Below are 19,784 nucleotides of genomic sequence, written 5' to 3'. Positions count from 1 at the left end.
ACTACTTTTCTATGATATATATACAAGCATATATTCGAAAATTTCTGTAAATAAACATGATTATATTTTTTGACGAATATTACTGATTAGGTCTGATTTTGAACCGATGACGTCCTGCGTCAACTCTTGGGGCATTATTGTAGAGGAACATTTCTGTAATGAATGCTTGAGATCCATTGCTGATGAAACTGACGAAAGTGGACTTGCAGTAGCATCTTGATTGTTTGAGTGCGATACAGCTTCCGTGTGGTCAGTGGTATAAAAGCTTAATACCCGAAGCAACTTGTCAGCGTCCTTCGTCCTAATATTCAAGATACCAGTGACGCTGCACATTATTGCGCCGAGCGGGACACGTATTTGTATGTCTTGCTCTGTGGATTGTATACATTTTATATCGTCACACAAACGAATTTTGAACTGATGAAGGTTATAATCAGAATCATAAGCCACAATGAAGTTTCCCATGCGCAGTTGGATAATAGAGACCTGTAATTGATGCGGTGAAATTTTTTGCCATGAGTAATTTGACCACCGACTTACTTGGGTATTTTCCAAAGATATTATCGTATTTTCATCTGTTATTACCACCTCTCTCGAGTTATTGTCTATGTGTTCTGAAAAATAATGAGGTGACTGGTTGTTAAAAAATTCATTATCATGAAAATCGTAGTCTGATAAGATACTTTCGGCGCCACTGAAGGATTCACAACTGCTATCTCCGTCTTTAGATATACGCTCATTTAGAGAGCTATCATAAAAGTCTTCACGAATAACAGATGATAAAGGGATATGCAAGGGTTTAGACCTGTGTAATGAACAACCAGTATTTGAAGGCGGGGGACTTTGACGGTTTGTAGAAGCTAGCGTAAAATCATCTGTTGGAATATTTCTGTCTACAATTAGTCCTAGCCCATTATTATCTTCATTGAAATTGTTGGCCTTCTTAAATTGTAGGTGTGTTTTGATAAATGAACTGTCATTTGCTGCCCTTCTCTCATAATTTTGAAGACAAGATTTCCACTGCATTACCCAGGAAACTTCATCCAGACTGATTATTTCTAGTTTTACATCCTTCGCTTCTGTAAATGTTATGACAGCTCCCGCGTCGTCAATACGACAGATTTCAAAATCTCCAGTCCTCAACAATGGAAACATTAAACTTCTCCCCAATTCTAGGACCTGATGATTACCTTCGGAGATACTGCGAAAGATTGTTTCTGCTGAAGCTGTAGATATAGATAAACTATCAGGGTTCACCTTAAAAAATGCTAATCCATCGAGCAAATGAAAAATTTCAATTAATATATTAGATATGTTAAATTTCGGAATTGTAAGCCTAAAATGTTCCCTTTTAATGACTTCAGCAGGATCTATCTTCATCGATGCAACTAATGAGTAAGTGCCGTTCGATATGTAATGAACTTCGTCATACCTGTATTCAGAGCAATTTACAAGGTTGTATGCAACCCCGAAAGCATAATCGTAGCTTGAAAAAAAATTCTTTAATCCTGCATCGTTTAAGAGCTTCTGGTAGCTTTTCAATCTGAGATAAAGACGTGCGATCAAATGTGGAAAACCTCCCTCTATCGTACATTTCCTGAAGATAGATACAGTGCGGTCAAACATGAGAGAAATACTTTCTGAAAGAATTGTTTGGTATGGACCTGTCGTTCCAAGATCCCTAAGCCAAGTAGAAAGATAGGCTTGTATATCTGAAATGTTATTGAGTATTGTATAATATGAAAGATGCGTTTCTATAATTAATTTAGCAGCATTGATGATCTTTGTTTTGCTTTTATGTAAATGACGGGGTACAGGGTCATACACCTCACAGGCATATATTATACCTTCTATCGCCGAAAAAGCTTCTTCTTCTTCTTCCTTGAATATCTCCATAATAGTTTGCGCGTACTGTCCTGGAAGGGTATAATAACCAAAATAGCAGCTTCACCGTTCGTAATTGTTCTTTATTTCAATACTGCATTTTTTAATCCTTTTAAGACCCTTTACGAAAATGAAAAAAAAAAAGCCAAGAAAAACTTGAAACTGACGCGCGAAAACGCGTCACTAAGCATAAGGAAAATGCATCAATACAGTGCCATTATTCCAAGTGGGACCTGAATTATATTTGCTTTTTCTAATTTTTTTTTAAAAATTATATCTTTGTTTATATAAATACAAGGATCTTGTTTGAAACTAAATTGCAAGATTACACACATCTAAGATTTCTTGATTTTCTGGTACATGTGACCTATTTCACTAGCACACGTACCTCTTGATCTACATCCCTTGAAGGAGGCAGCCAAGTCCCCTTCATTATAATGGTAAACATCGCCATTAGAAGCACCGTTTCCAGACTCACCTTCTTGATCCAAGGATGCATCGTACTGACTTGCCAAAACTTTTGGTATGACGATTGCCGTCTTACCCAGTAATGTAGGATGCCACTGTAAAATATGACCGATAGCAGCACTCAACTTATCACCGGTATTATCCCATGGGAAATTTCTCAGTAACGGATCATTCAAGTAGTCTATCAGAGCTTTACCATAAAAGTCATTGGCAATAACAAATGAGGACGCATCAATATTACCATCCGCATCATGTGGAATGATAATCTTTGCCGAACTATATTCAAAATGATTGTATGTCTTGATGTTTGAATTCGCCACAACAGGGACGTTCTTTAATAGAGCCAAATCCATAATCTTTGGATCTAACAGGTATTTTTGTAAAGAAAGATCGAGATTCATCAATAAAGCATCTTGATCAACAAAATGAATATACTTGGCAGTTGGGAAAGCATGCATGGCGGCTCTTATCACCAATGGCTTAATGAATTCGTAGCTTTCAGCCAAATTCTGATTTTCAAGAACAGGCAAAAACTCCTGTATCCAACGAATGTATACACCATATTGGTGCTTTTGAGCGTAATCAACCCTATTTTGAACAATTTGAATAATTGTTTCTAATTCGTAGTTTTCAAAATCTATCAGGGTTACTACGACCACTTCAGGTGCATCATTGCTCTTCCGATACACTAATTTACCATGGTCTAAGAACGAGTGCTTCACTAATAGAATTTGATCAGTAGTCTTCTTTTTTTCTTCATCTGTCAAAGCATTCTCTTCTGGTTTCAAAATTAATCTTTTACTGCCATCCACTTCTAGCCTCGTAATATACAGGCCCCTAACGGTCATTTGTTTTAACACAGGCACATGTTCTACATGTGGATAAATCAACCGGCTGGAGGCAGGAATTTCGTTAATATACAGCCCATGGGATGGAGAATATGATGCACCGGCGGAACGAGAAATTGGATAGAAGCGATTGGAGAAGAAATAGAGGATAAAAACAAAGGCCGTTATTATCGACAAAAATTTACAAGTTCCGTACTTGTTCTGCTTGAAACCAAGCCTGTTGAACCACTGCGAACCCACCGATCTTGAGGAGTACGTTTTGCCCTTCGTTCTTGGTTTGATTGCCATTTTAACGAGTCCTAACACAGCTAACACCAACAACAAACCGGCAGGATGATTCCAAGTTGAAAATTGGCTTTCTTCGCATCATTTAGGAGTCGATCAATCCTTCTTAACTGTATCCCATCGTGTGTTTATTATTTTTTTATATCAACTCTTCCTAGTTCAACAATTATCACTTGTAACGAAATATTTGTCATTTATCATTAGACTCTTTTCTGTTTGTATATACACTCTCTAGCGCTACATATCGTTGCCTAAACAGCATCTTCGTCACCGTCACCACCATCTAATAGCTGGTTAATCTCTTCCTGGATCCGCTTCTCGTCTGCGCCGGCTTTCTTCTTATTTTTTGCCAATTCCATTCTTCCTGTCAAAAACTCGTTAATATCGTCCTGTAGCCCCGTCAGCTGCGTGCGCAGCTGGCCTAAGTATGTCAGTTGTGAGCCATCTTTCGTGCGTTCCGGTTCTGAAGGTTTGTCTCTATCGATTTGGCCAGCGTTTAGCACATGGTCACTGGGCCCAGTTGTCCTTCCCTCTGTGGTCATGTATCGAGGGTCATCGCGTATTGGTGCAAAACTTTTTTCCACACCATCTGGTGCACTGTACTGTGCTACCGGTAGTTTCATTGAGATATTAGGATAAGGTTCCAGTGCACTATCGGCTGTATATATTTATTTAGCTCTAACTTGGTTCAGTAAAACTACCAATAATCAGATGGGATATTCTTAAGTTACTCATTACTAGAGATCCGGGTAAAATTTTTGACCTGACAAGGCCGTAACACTGGAAACAGGAAGATCAACAAAGAAACTAAATAAACACCTATCGTAGTTGCTAATATAGAGCTTTAAAAAATCACGCTCTGTGGTGCTAAGACACTATTCTATTGTGCCATCACTAGAGCATTCGCGTTAAGATACTTTCACCAAGATAAACATCGTTATACACGTACGATCTACGTGCGGCTGTAGCGTAATCCCGAATAATACAAATCTTTTGAAGGGATAGATTTCTATATACTTACGAATGTCGACAAGGAGCAAAGGTTGTATTCAGGGCTTAAAATACTAAAATTTGGTGGTCAGTACAGCTCATTAATGGCATCTGTGAACAATTACCAGGTTGATTGCGGGTCAAGGTCTGCTCGCATTCAACCCAGAATTAATAACGGCATTCACGATGAAGAATCGCTATTTGAAGTCCTGGAACTCTCAGAAGAGGAATTTGAGCTAGACTTCCATAGATTAAAGTCATTCAATGATGTAAGGGTTATCAATAACCCAGATTTATCTCCAGAATGTACAAATACTGCCATTAGTCGCGATGAGACACTGGAATCTGCAAGTAGTGCCTTCGAAGTTCCTTCTGACGAAATTGCTATACTGTCGATATCCAGTGACAGCAATAAAAATTCTCCGCCCTCAGAGCAGCCGGCGCCCGCTCTTCGTAACATTCGATCGTCTAGTAACTCTGACCGGATCGATGAGTGGTGTTTGGGCAGCCATTTATTTAATGAGCTGCATCAAAATGTCCCTCAATCAAGCGACGGTGTCAATCATGGATTTCCCGTTTATTCCTTTAAGGAAAGAGAACTTTATACCTCTGCGAAATTAAAGAAACTTACAAATGCCCAAAGAATTGCTGTGCAGAAACTATCAAGAGACTTGTATCCAATTCTAAGAACATGCTACCGCGAGAAAACTCGCCGGCAATTATTGACATACCATCATGAAAGAATATTTGACGATATACCATCTTTTTTCCCCCAGCGTGACTTTATTTTCAATTACTACTCGATGCCTCTTGAATTCGACAGGTTGTCAGACGTAGATATAGATTCGTCATCGCGGTCACGATTTACAGATGAGAGCACTGGAGAAACATTAAACCGTTCACCAAGCGCAGCGTCTTCGTCGTTGGAAAACACATCTTGGTTTGGCTGGACTTTACTTTCTAGGTTTTTGGACAGAGAATGGTAGAAGAAAGTTAGATACCCTCATTCTAAAACGTTGTCCGAACACCATCAGTTAGTTTTTTCTTGGTTTCATTTTTTCATTTTTTTCTAAGATGTATATATATCCGTGCACATATATGCTACATTATATTATACAAGGTCGGATGGCGAGTTATTATTAAATTATTATAGTTAATCACTTCATTAGTTTTTCTCCCCCATAGCTTCTTTGTGTGTGCTCTCCAGATAATTAACATGATTGGTCAAATACTCACACATTGCATCCCATTCTGGGGTATTAACTTTATCGGTAAAATACTTGAATTTAATAACTTGGCTTTTCGGAGTGGTACAGAAGGACCCCCTCATATCATTGAATAAAAACAATTCAAAATCCATTCCATAGCGATGCGGCTTCCTGAAGCCCCGTACTTGTTCGCCATTTGGACCGATAAATCTGTTTTCATGATAAAGAGTCCATGGATCTGCCTTGTAGAAACTGGCATGAATGAACATGATATCCAAATCAGAACCGTCATCATTAACCATCAAAGTTTTCAAGAAACCATTGTCCAAAGTATAATCTGGATCCAGTTTGGAAAATTCCTCAATGTTGGCTTTAACTTTCTGCTGCGCCTTTTGGTATTGCTTGTAATCTTGTTCAAAATCATGCTGGAGCAAGGCGAGACCCTTGTAATCATCTTTTTGATAGAAGAAACCATCAAATTCAAAGTTAGTCCTCACTTGATAGTATGGCATATTCAAGGCATGGGCAGCAGCGACGAAAGTGTCTTTGTCACCTTCACCGGCAGTGCCTTGAGAAATCATCTTATAATACCAGGTAGGCCCATAAACATTATAGTATAGCGCCAGTAATAGAGTGTTGAAATGGCGAATCTTATCAATCACCATCTGGCCTGATTCAGAGCTCAAGTCTGGCATCGTGCCGTCCAGATCATGTAAGGGAACATGTTTCAGGAAATGCTCCTGTCTCTCCTTTGGAGTGTAATCGTTTGAGTTACTAACAAATGGATCATAACGTGACACGGGGGAAATATCGTCACTAACAAAACGGACTCTTTTGCCGATGTTAATGCTAGATCCTATAATGTTGTAAAAGGCGGGAGGGGTGACACGTCTCCAAAAATCGGGCCACAATATCAGGCCAGTATCGTTGAAGGATGTAGTGTTAAAAGCAAGGTCAAGGTTTTTCACCGCATAGTTATCTGCGTCCAAGAAGATAATACGCTTGAAACTGGAAATTATCAACCCAAAGACTTTCAACTGGAAGTGCGTGAGTTTTAAATCGCTTAATGGCTTTGAAGGAACGATATCTGAGAAATAAATGCACTTACCATTGAATTTCGGCAACCAGTTCTTACAAAAATCATCCTCGCCTTCGTCCTGAGGCGGAATGATGACTTCAATAGGCAATGTAGTACCCGTGTCCCTCAACTTTTTGATCATCGTATACGCGAGCACAGAATACTTTCCACCTCCAATGGTGACAATGCCCTCAGAACCTGAGAAAAGTGCCTCTCTTTGTGGGATGGAAAAATTCAGTTTCCCTGATAAGGTGTCTGTAAACTTACTGTGCACTTCTCGTAGGCTTTCTTGTACTGTTTTATTCAAATTATAGCATTTACTCAAGCTCTCGTAACTTAAGTCACTATCGTGTCCAGAGTCGTGTGCAGCAACGTTATTTGCAAAGCTACACCCTTCCGCCCCATGCAACTTACTCAAGTCCGGAGACGAATCTGCCGGCTTGTTTTCCACGATGGCTTGTACCAGTGTTGTGTAAAAATTGTTTTTAAGGTTCGACCTTGTTAGAACCGGCAATCTAAGCTTTTTACCGTATAACCAACTAGAAGACACATCATTATGCACAGAACAAAAAAATAAAATTAGCACTACTGCGCTCACGATGACCTGCAGGATTTTTCTCTTCTTTAACCTAATCAGCATTGTAACCTGAACTATTAGTATATCCTCTTGTTGTGCTAGGAACCAGTCGTAAAATAAAAATTTCCAATAACCGTGAAAATGCTTTTTTCATATCTGCGTATATATAAAACACTTTAAAGCCGTGTTGATCCTTTAGTTGTTACACTTTTTTTTCCCCGCCGATGAGAAAGTGAAAAAAAAAATCCGCAAGAACGGGGAAAAAGATAAAAGAAGGCACTTATCTCTCTGAACTCTGCACCGAAACATGCATCTGTCGTCTATTCCGACTTGGCAACCAAAAGAAGCCCAAGAGCTAGTTGCACTTAAATCAGTAGAATCGTGAGATTGTTTATTATCTTACTTCTGTTAGAGTGCTTCGCTTTCCATGCATCAAACTATGGATTTGTGCTGATCTTGCAACCATCGTCCTCTAAGGAAAGAAATGTGGCACCTTTAAATAGGTTCCACCTCACAGATGCCAACATGTGGGAGATAGGGGGCTATTCGCAATTTATTAACGTCTCTAGTACTGGTAAGCCTTTCTAACATTCTTGTGGTCACGTGATGTGTATGTTTCTTTTTTTTATTCCTCCGGGTGATAACGACGCGAAAAATATTTTTTCATTTTTCTTTTAACCATCACAATTTGCGACGCGACGCGAAAAAAATGCAGAGAAGTAAAAGAATGCTGGATAAGAAATCAACAACACAGTTGAACATTGGCGTGCCCCTGTGTATTAAGTAAAGGTTGTCCAAGAGGCTCTTTTTTGTATGTATGCGTGTGTTAACTATCCTGCACATCATCTTGCGCAGTTAGTCCAATAAAAAAAGGATTACTACTGAACAGGTCTTACTATTTTTGATTGCGTAGTGCTGGGGAAAAGTAAACACACACAGGCGCACACGAGAACAGATGAGTTCTTTGGACGAGGATGAAGAGGACTTCGAAATGCTGGACACGGAGAACCTCCAGTTTATGGGGAAGAAGATGTTTGGCAAACAGGCCGGCGAAGACGAGAGTGATGATTTTGCTATAGGGGGTAGCACCCCGACCAATAAACTGAAATTTTATCCATATTCGAACAACAAATTGACAAGAAGTACGGGGACCTTGAACCTGTCATTAAGTAATACAGCTTTGTCAGAGGCTAACTCCAAATTTCTTGGGAAAATTGAAGAAGAGGAAGAAGAGGAGGAAGAAGGCAAGGATGAGGAAAGCGTGGATTCTCGTATTAAAAGGTGGTCTCCGTTCCATGAAAATGAAAGTGTTACTACTCCTATTACAAAAAGATCTGCGGAAAAAACGAACAGTCCTATTTCTCTCAAACAATGGAACCAGCGATGGTTTCCGAAAAATGATGCTCGCACTGAAAATACATCCTCATCCTCTTCATATAGCGTCGCTAAACCTAACCAATCAGCCTTTACGTCTTCGGGCCTCGTATCTAAAATGTCTATGGACACTTCGTTATACCCTGCGAAATTGAGGATACCAGAAACACCAGTGAAAAAATCACCCTTAGTGGAGGGAAGAGACCATAAGCATGTCCACCTTTCGAGTTCGAAAAATGCATCGTCTTCTCTAAGTGTTTCCCCTTTAAATTTTGTTGAAGACAATAATTTACAAGAAGACCTTTTATTTTCAGATTCTCCGTCTTCGAAAGCTTTACCTTCCATCCATGTACCAACCATAGACTCATCCCCACTGAGCGAGGCAAAATATCATGCACATGATCGTCACAATAACCAGACAAACATCCTGTCTCCCACTAATAGCTTGGTTACCAACAGCTCTCCACAAACATTGCATTCTAACAAGTTCAAAAAAATCAAAAGAGCAAGGAATTCGGTTATTTTGAAAAATAGAGAGCTAACAAACAGTTTACAACAATTCAAAGATGATTTATACGGCACGGACGAGAATTTCCCACCTCCAATCATAATATCAAGTCATCATTCAACTAGAAAGAACCCTCAACCTTATCAATTTCGTGGACGCTATGACAATGACACTGACGAAGAGATCTCCACTCCAACAAGACGAAAATCTATTATTGGGGCAACATCTCAAACACATAGAGAAAGCAGACCATTGTCACTCTCCTCTGCCATCGTGACAAACACAACAAGTGCAGAGACGCATTCCATATCTTCCACCGATTCTTCGCCGTTAAATTCCAAAAGGCGTCTAATCTCTTCAAATAAGTTATCAGCAAATCCAGATTCCCATCTTTTCGAAAAATTTACGAATGTGCATTCCATTGGTAAAGGCCAGTTTTCCACGGTCTACCAGGTTACGTTTGCCCAAACAAACAAAAAGTATGCAATCAAAGCCATTAAACCAAACAAATATAATTCCTTGAAACGCATATTACTGGAAATTAAAATACTAAACGAGGTAACAAACCAAATTACAATGGATCAAGAAGGGAAGGAATACATCATCGATTACATCAGTTCCTGGAAGTTTCAAAATTCATACTATATTATGACAGAATTGTGCGAAAATGGTAATTTGGATGGATTTTTACAAGAGCAAGTTATCGCAAAGAAAAAAAGGTTGGAAGATTGGAGAATTTGGAAAATCATCGTGGAATTAAGCCTGGCTTTACGATTCATCCATGATTCTTGTCACATTGTGCATCTGGACTTGAAACCCGCAAACGTCATGATCACATTTGAAGGTAACCTAAAACTAGGTGACTTTGGAATGGCTACTCATTTACCGTTGGAGGATAAAAGTTTTGAAAATGAAGGTGACAGAGAATATATTGCACCAGAAATCATTTCTGATTGTACGTACGATTACAAGGCAGATATTTTTTCCCTGGGTCTGATGATTGTTGAAATTGCAGCGAACGTTGTGTTACCTGACAATGGCAACGCATGGCATAAGTTGAGATCGGGTGATTTATCGGATGCAGGAAGATTAAGTTCCACAGATATTCATTCTGAATCATTATTTTCAGACATTACGAAAGTAGATACAAATGATTTATTTGATTTTGAAAGAGACAATATCAGTGGTAATAGTAACAACGCTGGCACCTCCACTGTTCATAACAATAGTAATATCAACAACCCTAATATGAATAATGGCAACGATAATAATAATGTCAATACTGCCGCTACCAAGAATCGTCTTATTTTGCATAAAAGTTCTAAAATTCCCGCATGGGTACCGAAATTTCTTATTGATGGTGAATCACTTGAGAGAATAGTACGATGGATGATAGAGCCCAATTATGAGAGAAGGCCCACGGCAAATCAAATCTTACAAACTGAGGAATGCCTGTATGTAGAAATGACACGCAATGCAGGTGCTATTATCCAGGAAGACGACTTTGGACCTAAGCCAAAATTTTTTATATGATAAATGGAACAAAAAACCTTGTTTTATTTACATACTTTTTTCCCACACGTGCTTATGGGCCGCATTGTATAAATAATCCAATAACGAAAAAGAGTGTAATTGCAGTCCGGTAGTAATACCATGTAAAACCTTAGATGAGTTTATTTTAAGTACAGCCGCTTCAAGCATTTTTATTTTTATTTTACAGATGTAGCAGATAACAACCGTTAAATTATATTATATATATATATATATATATATCAAATACGACGTATTACATATATATTGAGAATAAGGGAAGGATGGAAGACAAATGACAAAAAGTTTGAAGCATAAATATGTTCTTCGCTTAGATGTTCATCTTGGTTCTTCTCCAGTTTCTTCTCTTAGCGTTGTAACGGATAGTGTTGTTGGTTCTCAATCTGATCCATTGTGGCAATGGTCTGTTTTGCTTCTTAGCCTTAGCCATTTTTTGCTTGATTCTGAAAGACTTTTGAGCCTAATTAAAAGGGAAACATATCGTGCACATACGAAGTGTACAATTGTAAAAAATGTTAGTAACAATGTTCAAACTCATCAATGTGATGCATTCACGGATCCAAGGCAATACCACCTGACATAAACCACGCTGGACCACCAAAAGTTCTCAGAATAAGCAGTTTATGACCATATTTTAATCTGCGTAGTGGCGACTTTAGATTTCTGTTTCGGATAAGAAAAATTTTAGTATGGTTAACACTCCTAATCCTTTCCCTATATTTTACACATTGCTTCTATTTCAAATCCAAATTGTAGGTGGTAAGGTCATTTAGATGGATGTGGTTTATAATTTGCTATTGATCAGTTCAGCATCTAACTGGGATTTATAATATCTTTCTAACATACAGCCATGTTGATCTATCTGTGTTTATTTGCTTGTCTTTTTCGAATTTTCAGTATAATATGAATGTACCAAAAATTGTAGAAAGTATATTAAGTAGAAGTTTTAAAGTATCTATCAAGGCGAAGAATAATTCTCGGTTCTCGACAGCCCAAAAGCCGAATTGCGTTAGTTAGCCCACGCGCGAGCGTAAACGCAAGGACCATTGAGCTTGGAACAGAAGGAGTCGCTTCGGCGTCCCCGCCAAGGCGTACTGTTTGCCTCGGCCTGCCGCGTGGTGGTGGTAGTTTGAGCCGGAGCCTAAAACGCCCATAAGTTTTTTGAAAATCAAGCTAAAAAATGAAAAAAAAAAAAAGTTAAATTGGTACTGTGCGCCCATACATCACATACTTAAAAGTGTGTAATTCCTCTATACATCCACACCTCACTATTTGAAAAACTCAAATATTGAGGACGCGCGATTACCAGCGGCATGTTTACTCGCTGGAAGATGTGAAATAATTCTTGAATATGGGTTTGCAGTTAGTCAATTTCAATCTAAATAATCTTAATCGACTATTCAATTCTTAAATTGTAAGGTTTTTTAATGGCCTTTCAGTTCTAGTATTTTTTATAAAACAAGACCAACATACATATCCAAGATGACCAGATCTTCCGTTTTAGCTGATGCTTTGAATGCCATTAACAACGCTGAAAAGACCGGTAAGCGTCAAGTTTTAATCAGACCATCCTCCAAGGTCATTATCAAGTTTTTGCAAGTTATGCAAAAGCACGGTTACATTGGTGAATTTGAATACATCGATGACCACAGATCTGGTAAGATTGTTGTTCAATTGAACGGTAGATTGAACAAGTGTGGTGTTATTTCCCCAAGATTCAACGTTAAGATTGGTGACATTGAAAAATGGACTGCCAACTTGTTGCCAGCCAGACAATTCGGTTACGTCATCTTGACCACCTCTGCTGGTATCATGGACCATGAAGAAGCCAGAAGAAAGCACGTTTCTGGTAAGATTTTGGGTTTCGTTTACTAAGCTACTTGTTACAACAACCTTTTCGGTAGCTTTATATACTATAATAAACACAAGATAGCCTCATAACTTTACTCATTTCTTATTATACATTTTTTTAGTTTTCCTGTTAAATACTAATATATTTGTACTTTAAAACTGTTCAAAAGATTAGACAGAAATGAATTTATCTGCCGCATTTCTGCATGCACGAAGTCGAATATGCAAATGTTTATATTGGCTTTATTAATTAAACAAACTATATTTATGTGAGAAGGTAAAGCCGTATTTCCATGCGTTAATAGAGTAAAAAAAAAAGAAATCATAATCTTCTACCTCTTCTACCACCCTTCTTTCTGGTGGAGTCTGATGGGACTGGAGTAACGTCTTCGATACGGCCAATCCTCAAACCAGATCTGGCCAAAGCTCTCAAAGCGGCTTGACCACCTGGTCCTGGGGTCTTGGTTCTGGTACCACCAGTAGCTCTGATCTTAACGTGAACGGCAGTGATACCGACTTCCTTACACTTAGCGGCAACATCTTGGGCAGCCAACATAGCAGCGTATGGAGATGATTCGTCTCTGTCGGCCTTGACTTTCATACCACCAGTAACTCTGGCGATAGTTTCCTTACCAGATAAATCGGTAACATGTACAAAGGTATCGTTAAAGGAGGCGTAGATTCTGGCAACACCAAAGACTTGAGAGTTATCGCGAGCTTGAACAAGGTCTATACATGATAAGAGGTATAGTTGTTAGTAAACAGAACTTCTGCTTTTTCGATTATTAAAAAATAAACGAATGAGTCACTATCTAACAACCATTTAGTTACAATCCTTTTAAGATAAACATTCTTTATTACAGATGATACAGTATTAAGGGTGAGCGCAGAGCCTCTATAACACAATAGCATTGAAGTGCTTTATTGCAGAAATTTTAACTCCGTATTACAGAATTTCATGGCCTTACAAACATAAGTAGCATCTCATAACACTATTGCAATATAGTTAGGAGTGCTTCAAAGTTGCAAAAAAAATAAAATTCCAATAATAACATCATGCGCTACCCGATCACAGTCTCCATCTGAAAAAAAGAATAACTAAATGGTTTTAAACAGGATATCACCCCTTTCACGTACCGTTAGCCATTCTTAATTGTTATTGGGAGTTGTTGATTTCAGTCTTTTTCTCTCTTGCGATGAAGATGCATACAGAAGGAATAGTACCGCTTTTATACTCGTAGAAGGCAAGTTCTTGCGACTATATCTTTTATTCCGTTTTGTTTTTCAAGTCTATCACCCATTAAAAAGTTTGAAATTTTTTCCATATTCTTTTCAGTGTGGTGCAAGGATGTACAATGATGTGTTTACACCACATATAAAATCAAGCTCGAAAAACAGTCTCGAAAATGATCGAGGATTTCAGGATGAAATTATGTATGAAATTAAGATGAACGAATTTGTCAAGCCATTAAATATCATCAAAGTAAATTTGATCAACAAGTGAAAGAGCAGTGTGACGATGTTTTCACAGATTGTTCTTTTACTCAGTGCATTTATTTATGTCGCCAGTGCTACGGCCAGGAGAGGGACCATTAAGGGTCGCTTAGACTTAGCAGCAAGTAACATCACCGGCTTTGTTTCAACTAGAACAAGTTTCAAACTTTATCAGATCGGCAATTTTTCGACAGAATATCCTTACACATCTACGACCATGTTTCAAGATGACGAAGGCAACTTTGAATTCGCTAATCTCCCTTTAAACGACGGTGTTAATGAAACGACATACTATGTGATGTACCCAGCATCTATGGACTTCAATCTGAAGCCAAACAGAATTCTTATTGAATTCAAGAATTTAGAGAATGGCACCTTACAATTGAACGCGTTCAAGAACTTTTTTGGAAGAGAATATTTCCCATCCAAAGATATAACGTACCCAGAAAAATTACAATCTATGAAGGTGCACCCTTATATTACAGTGGAGCTTTTACATAAGGCCCCGATTAGATCTTATTTACAGGCTAGAAACGTCAGTATCTTTTCTACAGGTATTGTGGGTAATATTTTGAACTCACGTTGGAAACTGGCGGGCGTTATTACCTTAATTGCCCTTGTCGTTTTCCCAATCATAGTAGAAAAGTTGGACCCCGAAACAGCTCGAGCCATCAGAGAGGAGGCAAAAAGAAAACAAAGAGAAAAGTATGCTGCCGTTGCCTCAAAGTAGAGTGACTATTATGTGTTGATAAAGATTCTATTATTATATGTAAATTTTATGTATGGTACAGATAAGTAAATTCAAAACACCCGTATTTCCTAAAGGGAATAAATATTATTTGCATTTATATTCTATCATGTTAAACTACTCAGGACGTATTTTCGCTTTTATTTTCGATTGTGATGTGCATCTTTCATAAAGGAATAACCCTAATGTGTTCAGAACCAAACCGAACACTTGCAGCCAAGTAATTCTTCTTCCAATAAAGACCCAACTAACCGCAATAATGGCAAAGCGCTTCATCAGATTCGCTATTGAATATGTTAAAGTTGAGACCTCACCCAGTAAATGAAATGTAATCATTGCCTGAATGAAGTGGAATGTCCCGTTCAGTAAAAATAAAGAGACTGGAAAAGCTTTTATTACTGTAGAAGAGCTGTTAATTTGAAAAAAATACCTAAATAGTACAGGAAATTCTAGAGTGATAAACCAGCCAAACGATAAACAAAATCCAACAAGGGAAATATAAATCATTAAAGTCAATTTGTCATATGATTTAGGTTTCTTTTTCGCAACAAGTTTCTCATCCAACTTTTCATATAAGGGTAAAGGTGATTCTTGCCGTGAGAATCCAGAATTACTTTGAGATTCATCTGTTTGAGATCTGTACGTGAACACGGTCTTGCCATATATATTTTGCAAGACAAAAATGAACATTGATATCATAGCGCATATTACGCCGTATTTAGAGAATTCTCTCAGCTCATTGGAAGAGGCCGGTGAACGATTATCTTCTTGAACTATAATCCAAACTCCAAGAACTAAAGTGCATAAACTAAAGATAAGAGTTAAAGTAATTTTCAAAGTGGATATTTTCAAAATCTTTTGGAGCAAAAGGATAAACATGGGGGATAGCGTTTTTATACTTGCAACCGTGGAAACAGGCACCAAAGAGGTAGCTGTATGCCCAAAATATTTCCCTACAAATTGGAAAAGACCTAAAGGTAGAACTGTTTGCAGGATTGGTTTAGAGGGCGGTATAATGAGGGAGGATAGTTTTGATTCTTTCCTAGCTGCACGGCTAGTTTCTCTGTCGTCGATATAATATTCCGGAAAAGTACCATTAGGAAATATGCGATAGAATCCTGGGAAACTATATGCAATATAACACGTAAACCATGCTAGCACAGCAGTATAAATGAACTGAAACTCACCCAAAAAAAGTGGTAATGGGCAAACCGTTAGTACCTGCTTCGTTACCTGAGATGCCAACGATGAAATAAAATACCAACTTATGCATAAAAAAATTATGTGTGCATTGTGCCTAATGGATGCCGACAGCTGTTGAAACATCGTTTTCCCCTTTTTCTTCGAGTTCCTTCATTATTATAGAAGGCATATGTCACACCGTGCCAATTTATTTGTTTGCATTTTTTTTTTTTCACCTTTCCGACAGGCGCCATTGTTATCACATTAGCAGAGTGAATTGGTTGCGATTTGAAAGAGAAAATGTATCAAAAACAAACAATTGTACCCCACCTCCCCCTAACAATCATCCATTCTGCATCCAGTAGCTAATGATAGTAAAATATTTGTACAAATTACGTTTTATTGTGTCTTTTTTGCAATTTCTTTGAATGCAATGTTGCGTATATCATTGCATCTCAGCCAAACGGTTTAACCGTTTCCAGAAAAAAAAAGTCTATAATATGCTATGCTGTTACAACTATAATAGAATTTTTATATAGTGATATGCTTTTCTATAAAAAAAGGAATGTGAAAAATGAGGGATGCAAGTGGAACTGTAAAAAAAAAAGAAAAAATAAATCTATTAGCTGACTAGTGAAGGAAAGGTTTCAAAATTGAAATTTTGGTCATCTCATCATAAAATTCTCGCATGTCGAGATCAACATCAATCTTATCAACAAATCTCTTGGTTTTCCCTTTACACTTTGTCTTTTTGATTGAAACCAGCCCACAAGTTTCTAAAATTGTACAGATTTCCAAAAATTCATTTCTCTGCAATGGTGCTAAAGTATCAGTTTTTGTTATCGCTTTGATATAATGATCAAACGATTCGTCGATTGTAGCATCGGAATTTAGCTTCAGTGATTGAATTATGGTGCAAAGAATTAATTTTTGCTGGATGTTTAGTTTGGCTATCCTCGTTCTCGTAGAATTATTGTTCACGAATTTTGAGAAGACCTTGGCTATGTAGTTCAAGCCTATTTTACCTTGTGGTTCTGGATACGATTTCTTTACCGGAGAAGTAGTTGGCGTCAAAGGAACTTGCGCAGAGTTCAATGATCCTCTTGTTGGTGAAAGCAGAAACCGCTTTTCTAACTCATAGATTTCGATACTTCCCCTTAAGACATCAAAAAGTTTTCGAAGGTCACCCGTATTTCCAGCACACTTCTTTGCTGCGAATTTGATGGCCATCGGTTGGAAGATAATAGTGGGCAGACTACTCATTTTTTGAATGACGATTTCATACATTTGCTCAGCAGTGTATGGCTGAAAAACTATAGTTTGCGGTAACAACCCTCTGTCCAAATTTAACCTGGAAAGAAACCTATCTTTCATATCTAGACTATTAGCCATACCGATTAACACAAAACTCACAGTAGGCAATTTCGCCAAAAGGAATAATTCAAGAATAGTTCTAACTGATTGTGTCTCGCTCGTGTTAGCATGCAATAGCCTGTCCATCTCGTCCAACACAACCACAAACGTAGTTTTCTTATGATAAGGCTCTAAGAACTTCTGTAGATGCTGCATGTTTTTTATTTGCAATGTTGGGCCATTCAGATCTTGGAAGGAATCGAAAATCTTCTGGAAAATGGAGGACGGCTCTCCCAACGATATACAATTAATACTGGTTACCGCCACGGATTCTAGCCTTCCATCGGGCAATTCAAACCAGGACAAATTCTGCAAGTTCGGATTCGTATGTCTCAGCACGTCCTTCGAGCGTGGCGTGGAGAGCGACAATGGGAGGGACTGGAACTTCTGTCTTATAATCATATCAAGCTGGGCAGTCTTGCCAGTGCCAGGCGGACCCGTGATGTACAGTGAATCGGACCTGTGTTCAGAAATTGCCTTCGCCAAAAAATTCATAACTTGTTCGTACTCTGCTGTTCTTGCTGGCAATGCACCATCGCTGCTATTCAAGTTGACTAGCTCAGATGACTTCTGCAAAAGTGCCTTTGTCCTCAAAAAAATAGACTGTGAGCCAAACTGCAGTTTTTCTGGGGATGATTCTGGTGTAACATCTGTGAACTGCAACTTTTTTCTTTTCAAAGGTCGTGGAGGCGTTGCTGGAGCATCGTCAAATAGATTTCTTCTGATACGCTTAGTTGGAGTTATTGGTATAGCTGACATGAACGTATATGGTACTATTGATGAAAATAGTGCAGCGCAGTGTTCTGAATATTCCAAAATTGTTCTTCCAGAGAATATACCTCTACTATATAAATGAAAAAATAGACTAACTAATACTATTTTTCAAGATGGCGTTATATCTTTTCTGCCAGCCAACTCAATTTCCTAAGTGGGTAATTTCCTGATCTGGAAACTCCGACGCGTGAGGCCTCGCGTCGCTTTCTTCTTTGGGTAATTCAGGGAAAACAAAGGAATGCAGACTAGCAACTAGTTTCAAAACACAACAAATCGCAAGCCAGACATATTTTGTTGAAACTACAGATATTTCTGCTGCTTTTATTACCTTGCACTTACGTGACGTGACGAAATATTAGTTCTAAACTCAGGGTCTTGGCTTACCCGCGTCGGCTTTACGGATTAGTAAACCGAAGGACATAAGGGAAAGAAAGGAAGCCAGAAAAAGAGGTAGAAGTATATAAGACTAACTGATATGAATATTAAGGTAGGATACCTTATCAATTTTAAGGAACTTGAGAGCTAAATTTGCAAGCAAGTATGGTAAGTGATTGGAAAAATTTTTGCCTCGAGAAAGCCTCTAGGTTTCGCCCAACAATAGATAGGCCTTTTTTTAATATTTATTTGTGGGACTATTTCAATCGTGCGGTTGGGTGGGCCACTGCAGGTCGCTTCCAGCCAAAGGATTTTGAGTTTACCGTTGGGAAGCAGCCTTTGAGTGAACCTCGTCCGGTACTGCTTTTTATTGCCATGTATTATGTGGTTATATTTGGCGGGAGGTCCCTGGTAAAGTCATGTAAACCTCTCAAGTTGAGATTTATTTCTCAAGTCCATAACTTGATGTTGACTTCTGTTTCCTTTTTATGGTTGATTTTGATGGTGGAACAGATGCTACCCATAGTGTATCGCCATGGGCTGTATTTTGCTGTTTGTAATGTTGAATCGTGGACGCAACCGATGGAGACATTATATTATCTCAACTATATGACAAAGTTTGTGGAGTTCGCAGACACTGTCTTGATGGTGTTGAAACATAGAAAGTTGACTTTCCTACATACATACCATCATGGTGCTACAGCTTTACTGTGCTATAATCAATTGGTTGGTTACACAGCAGTTACATGGGTTCCTGTCACCTTAAACTTAGCTGTTCACGTTCTTATGTATTGGTATTATTTCCTTTCTGCTAGCGGAATTCGTGTTTGGTGGAAAGCCTGGGTTACAAGACTACAAATTGTGCAGTTCATGCTTGATCTCATTGTCGTTTATTACGTGCTTTATCAGAAGATTGTTGCTGCATATTTCAAAAATGCTTGTACTCCACAGTGTGAGGATTGCTTAGGTTCAATGACGGCTATTGCTGCTGGTGCAGCCATTCTTACATCCTACTTGTTTTTGTTCATCTCTTTCTATATTGAGGTTTACAAACGTGGAAGTGCTAGTGGTAAGAAGAAGATCAACAAAAACAATTAACCAGTCCTTCTGTTTTGTTTTTTTCTGTTTTTCTTCCTATCTTGTATTTGACTTATATATAGACTGTTTTATTCGAAA

General features: G+C 38.3%; 13 protein-coding genes across 13 annotated transcripts; 5 read left to right on the top strand and 8 right to left on the bottom strand.

Annotated features, from left to right (window-relative positions):
• Positions 1–60: 60 nt before the first annotated feature.
• RBH1 (Rbh1p) lies at positions 61–1,896 on the bottom strand (the record flags this gene model as incomplete). Its single annotated transcript, NM_001181614.1, has 1 exon — positions 61–1,896. One exon carries the CDS (start codon positions 1,894–1,896, stop codon positions 61–63), a length of 1,836 nt encoding a protein of 611 aa, NP_012354.1.
• A 323-nt stretch (positions 1,897–2,219) lies between these two features.
• MNN11 (alpha-1,6-mannosyltransferase) lies at positions 2,220–3,488 on the bottom strand (the record flags this gene model as incomplete). Its single annotated transcript, NM_001181616.2, has 1 exon — positions 2,220–3,488. The coding sequence occupies one exon, from the start codon at positions 3,486–3,488 to the stop codon at positions 2,220–2,222; it is 1,269 nt and encodes a 422-aa protein (NP_012352.2).
• A 248-nt stretch (positions 3,489–3,736) lies between these two features.
• GON7 (chromatin DNA-binding EKC/KEOPS complex subunit GON7) lies at positions 3,737–4,108 on the bottom strand (the record flags this gene model as incomplete). Its single annotated transcript, NM_001181617.1, has 1 exon — positions 3,737–4,108. One exon carries the CDS (start codon positions 4,106–4,108, stop codon positions 3,737–3,739), a length of 372 nt encoding a protein of 123 aa, NP_012351.1.
• A 471-nt stretch (positions 4,109–4,579) lies between these two features.
• On the top strand, positions 4,580–5,461 carry ATG36 (Atg36p; the record flags this gene model as incomplete). Its single annotated transcript, NM_001181618.1, has 1 exon — positions 4,580–5,461. The coding sequence occupies one exon, from the start codon at positions 4,580–4,582 to the stop codon at positions 5,459–5,461; it is 882 nt and encodes a 293-aa protein (NP_012350.1).
• Positions 5,462–5,640: 179 nt separating this feature from the next.
• On the bottom strand, positions 5,641–7,401 carry MNN5 (alpha-1,2-mannosyltransferase MNN5; the record flags this gene model as incomplete). The annotated part of the gene is made up of 1 exon (NM_001181619.2): positions 5,641–7,401. The coding sequence occupies one exon, from the start codon at positions 7,399–7,401 to the stop codon at positions 5,641–5,643; it is 1,761 nt and encodes a 586-aa protein (NP_012349.2).
• Positions 7,402–8,293: 892 nt separating this feature from the next.
• On the top strand, positions 8,294–10,753 carry SWE1 (tyrosine protein kinase SWE1; the record flags this gene model as incomplete). Its single annotated transcript, NM_001181620.1, has 1 exon — positions 8,294–10,753. One exon carries the CDS (start codon positions 8,294–8,296, stop codon positions 10,751–10,753), a length of 2,460 nt encoding a protein of 819 aa, NP_012348.1.
• A 328-nt stretch (positions 10,754–11,081) lies between these two features.
• Positions 11,082–11,623, bottom strand: RPL39 (60S ribosomal protein eL39 RPL39; the record flags this gene model as incomplete). Its single annotated transcript, NM_001181622.1, has 2 exons — positions 11,082–11,231; positions 11,618–11,623. The coding sequence occupies 2 exons, from the start codon at positions 11,621–11,623 to the stop codon at positions 11,082–11,084; spliced, it is 156 nt and encodes a 51-aa protein (NP_012346.1).
• A 630-nt stretch (positions 11,624–12,253) lies between these two features.
• Positions 12,254–12,646, top strand: RPS22A (40S ribosomal protein uS8 RPS22A; the record flags this gene model as incomplete). Its single annotated transcript, NM_001181623.1, has 1 exon — positions 12,254–12,646. One exon carries the CDS (start codon positions 12,254–12,256, stop codon positions 12,644–12,646), a length of 393 nt encoding a protein of 130 aa, NP_012345.1.
• A 298-nt stretch (positions 12,647–12,944) lies between these two features.
• On the bottom strand, positions 12,945–13,769 carry RPS14B (40S ribosomal protein uS11 RPS14B; the record flags this gene model as incomplete). The annotated part of the gene is made up of 2 exons (NM_001181624.1): positions 12,945–13,351; positions 13,760–13,769. The coding sequence occupies 2 exons, from the start codon at positions 13,767–13,769 to the stop codon at positions 12,945–12,947; spliced, it is 417 nt and encodes a 138-aa protein (NP_012344.1).
• A 372-nt stretch (positions 13,770–14,141) lies between these two features.
• SOP4 (Sop4p) lies at positions 14,142–14,846 on the top strand (the record flags this gene model as incomplete). The annotated part of the gene is made up of 1 exon (NM_001181625.1): positions 14,142–14,846. One exon carries the CDS (start codon positions 14,142–14,144, stop codon positions 14,844–14,846), a length of 705 nt encoding a protein of 234 aa, NP_012343.1.
• A 135-nt stretch (positions 14,847–14,981) lies between these two features.
• Positions 14,982–16,190, bottom strand: YJL193W (uncharacterized protein; the record flags this gene model as incomplete). The annotated part of the gene is made up of 1 exon (NM_001181626.1): positions 14,982–16,190. One exon carries the CDS (start codon positions 16,188–16,190, stop codon positions 14,982–14,984), a length of 1,209 nt encoding a protein of 402 aa, NP_012342.1.
• Positions 16,191–16,676: 486 nt separating this feature from the next.
• Positions 16,677–18,218, bottom strand: CDC6 (AAA family ATPase CDC6; the record flags this gene model as incomplete). The annotated part of the gene is made up of 1 exon (NM_001181627.1): positions 16,677–18,218. The coding sequence occupies one exon, from the start codon at positions 18,216–18,218 to the stop codon at positions 16,677–16,679; it is 1,542 nt and encodes a 513-aa protein (NP_012341.1).
• Positions 18,219–18,773: 555 nt separating this feature from the next.
• ELO1 (fatty acid elongase ELO1) lies at positions 18,774–19,706 on the top strand (the record flags this gene model as incomplete). Its single annotated transcript, NM_001181629.1, has 1 exon — positions 18,774–19,706. One exon carries the CDS (start codon positions 18,774–18,776, stop codon positions 19,704–19,706), a length of 933 nt encoding a protein of 310 aa, NP_012339.1.
• Positions 19,707–19,784: the final 78 nt, after the last annotated feature.

The sequence above is a fragment of the Saccharomyces cerevisiae genome, chromosome X, assembly GCF_000146045.2.
Source record: "Saccharomyces cerevisiae S288C chromosome X, complete sequence".
Classification (NCBI taxonomy): domain Eukaryota; kingdom Fungi; phylum Ascomycota; class Saccharomycetes; order Saccharomycetales; family Saccharomycetaceae; genus Saccharomyces; species Saccharomyces cerevisiae.
Note: the sequence above shows the minus strand (reverse complement) of the source record. Positions and strands in the feature narration are given on the sequence as shown.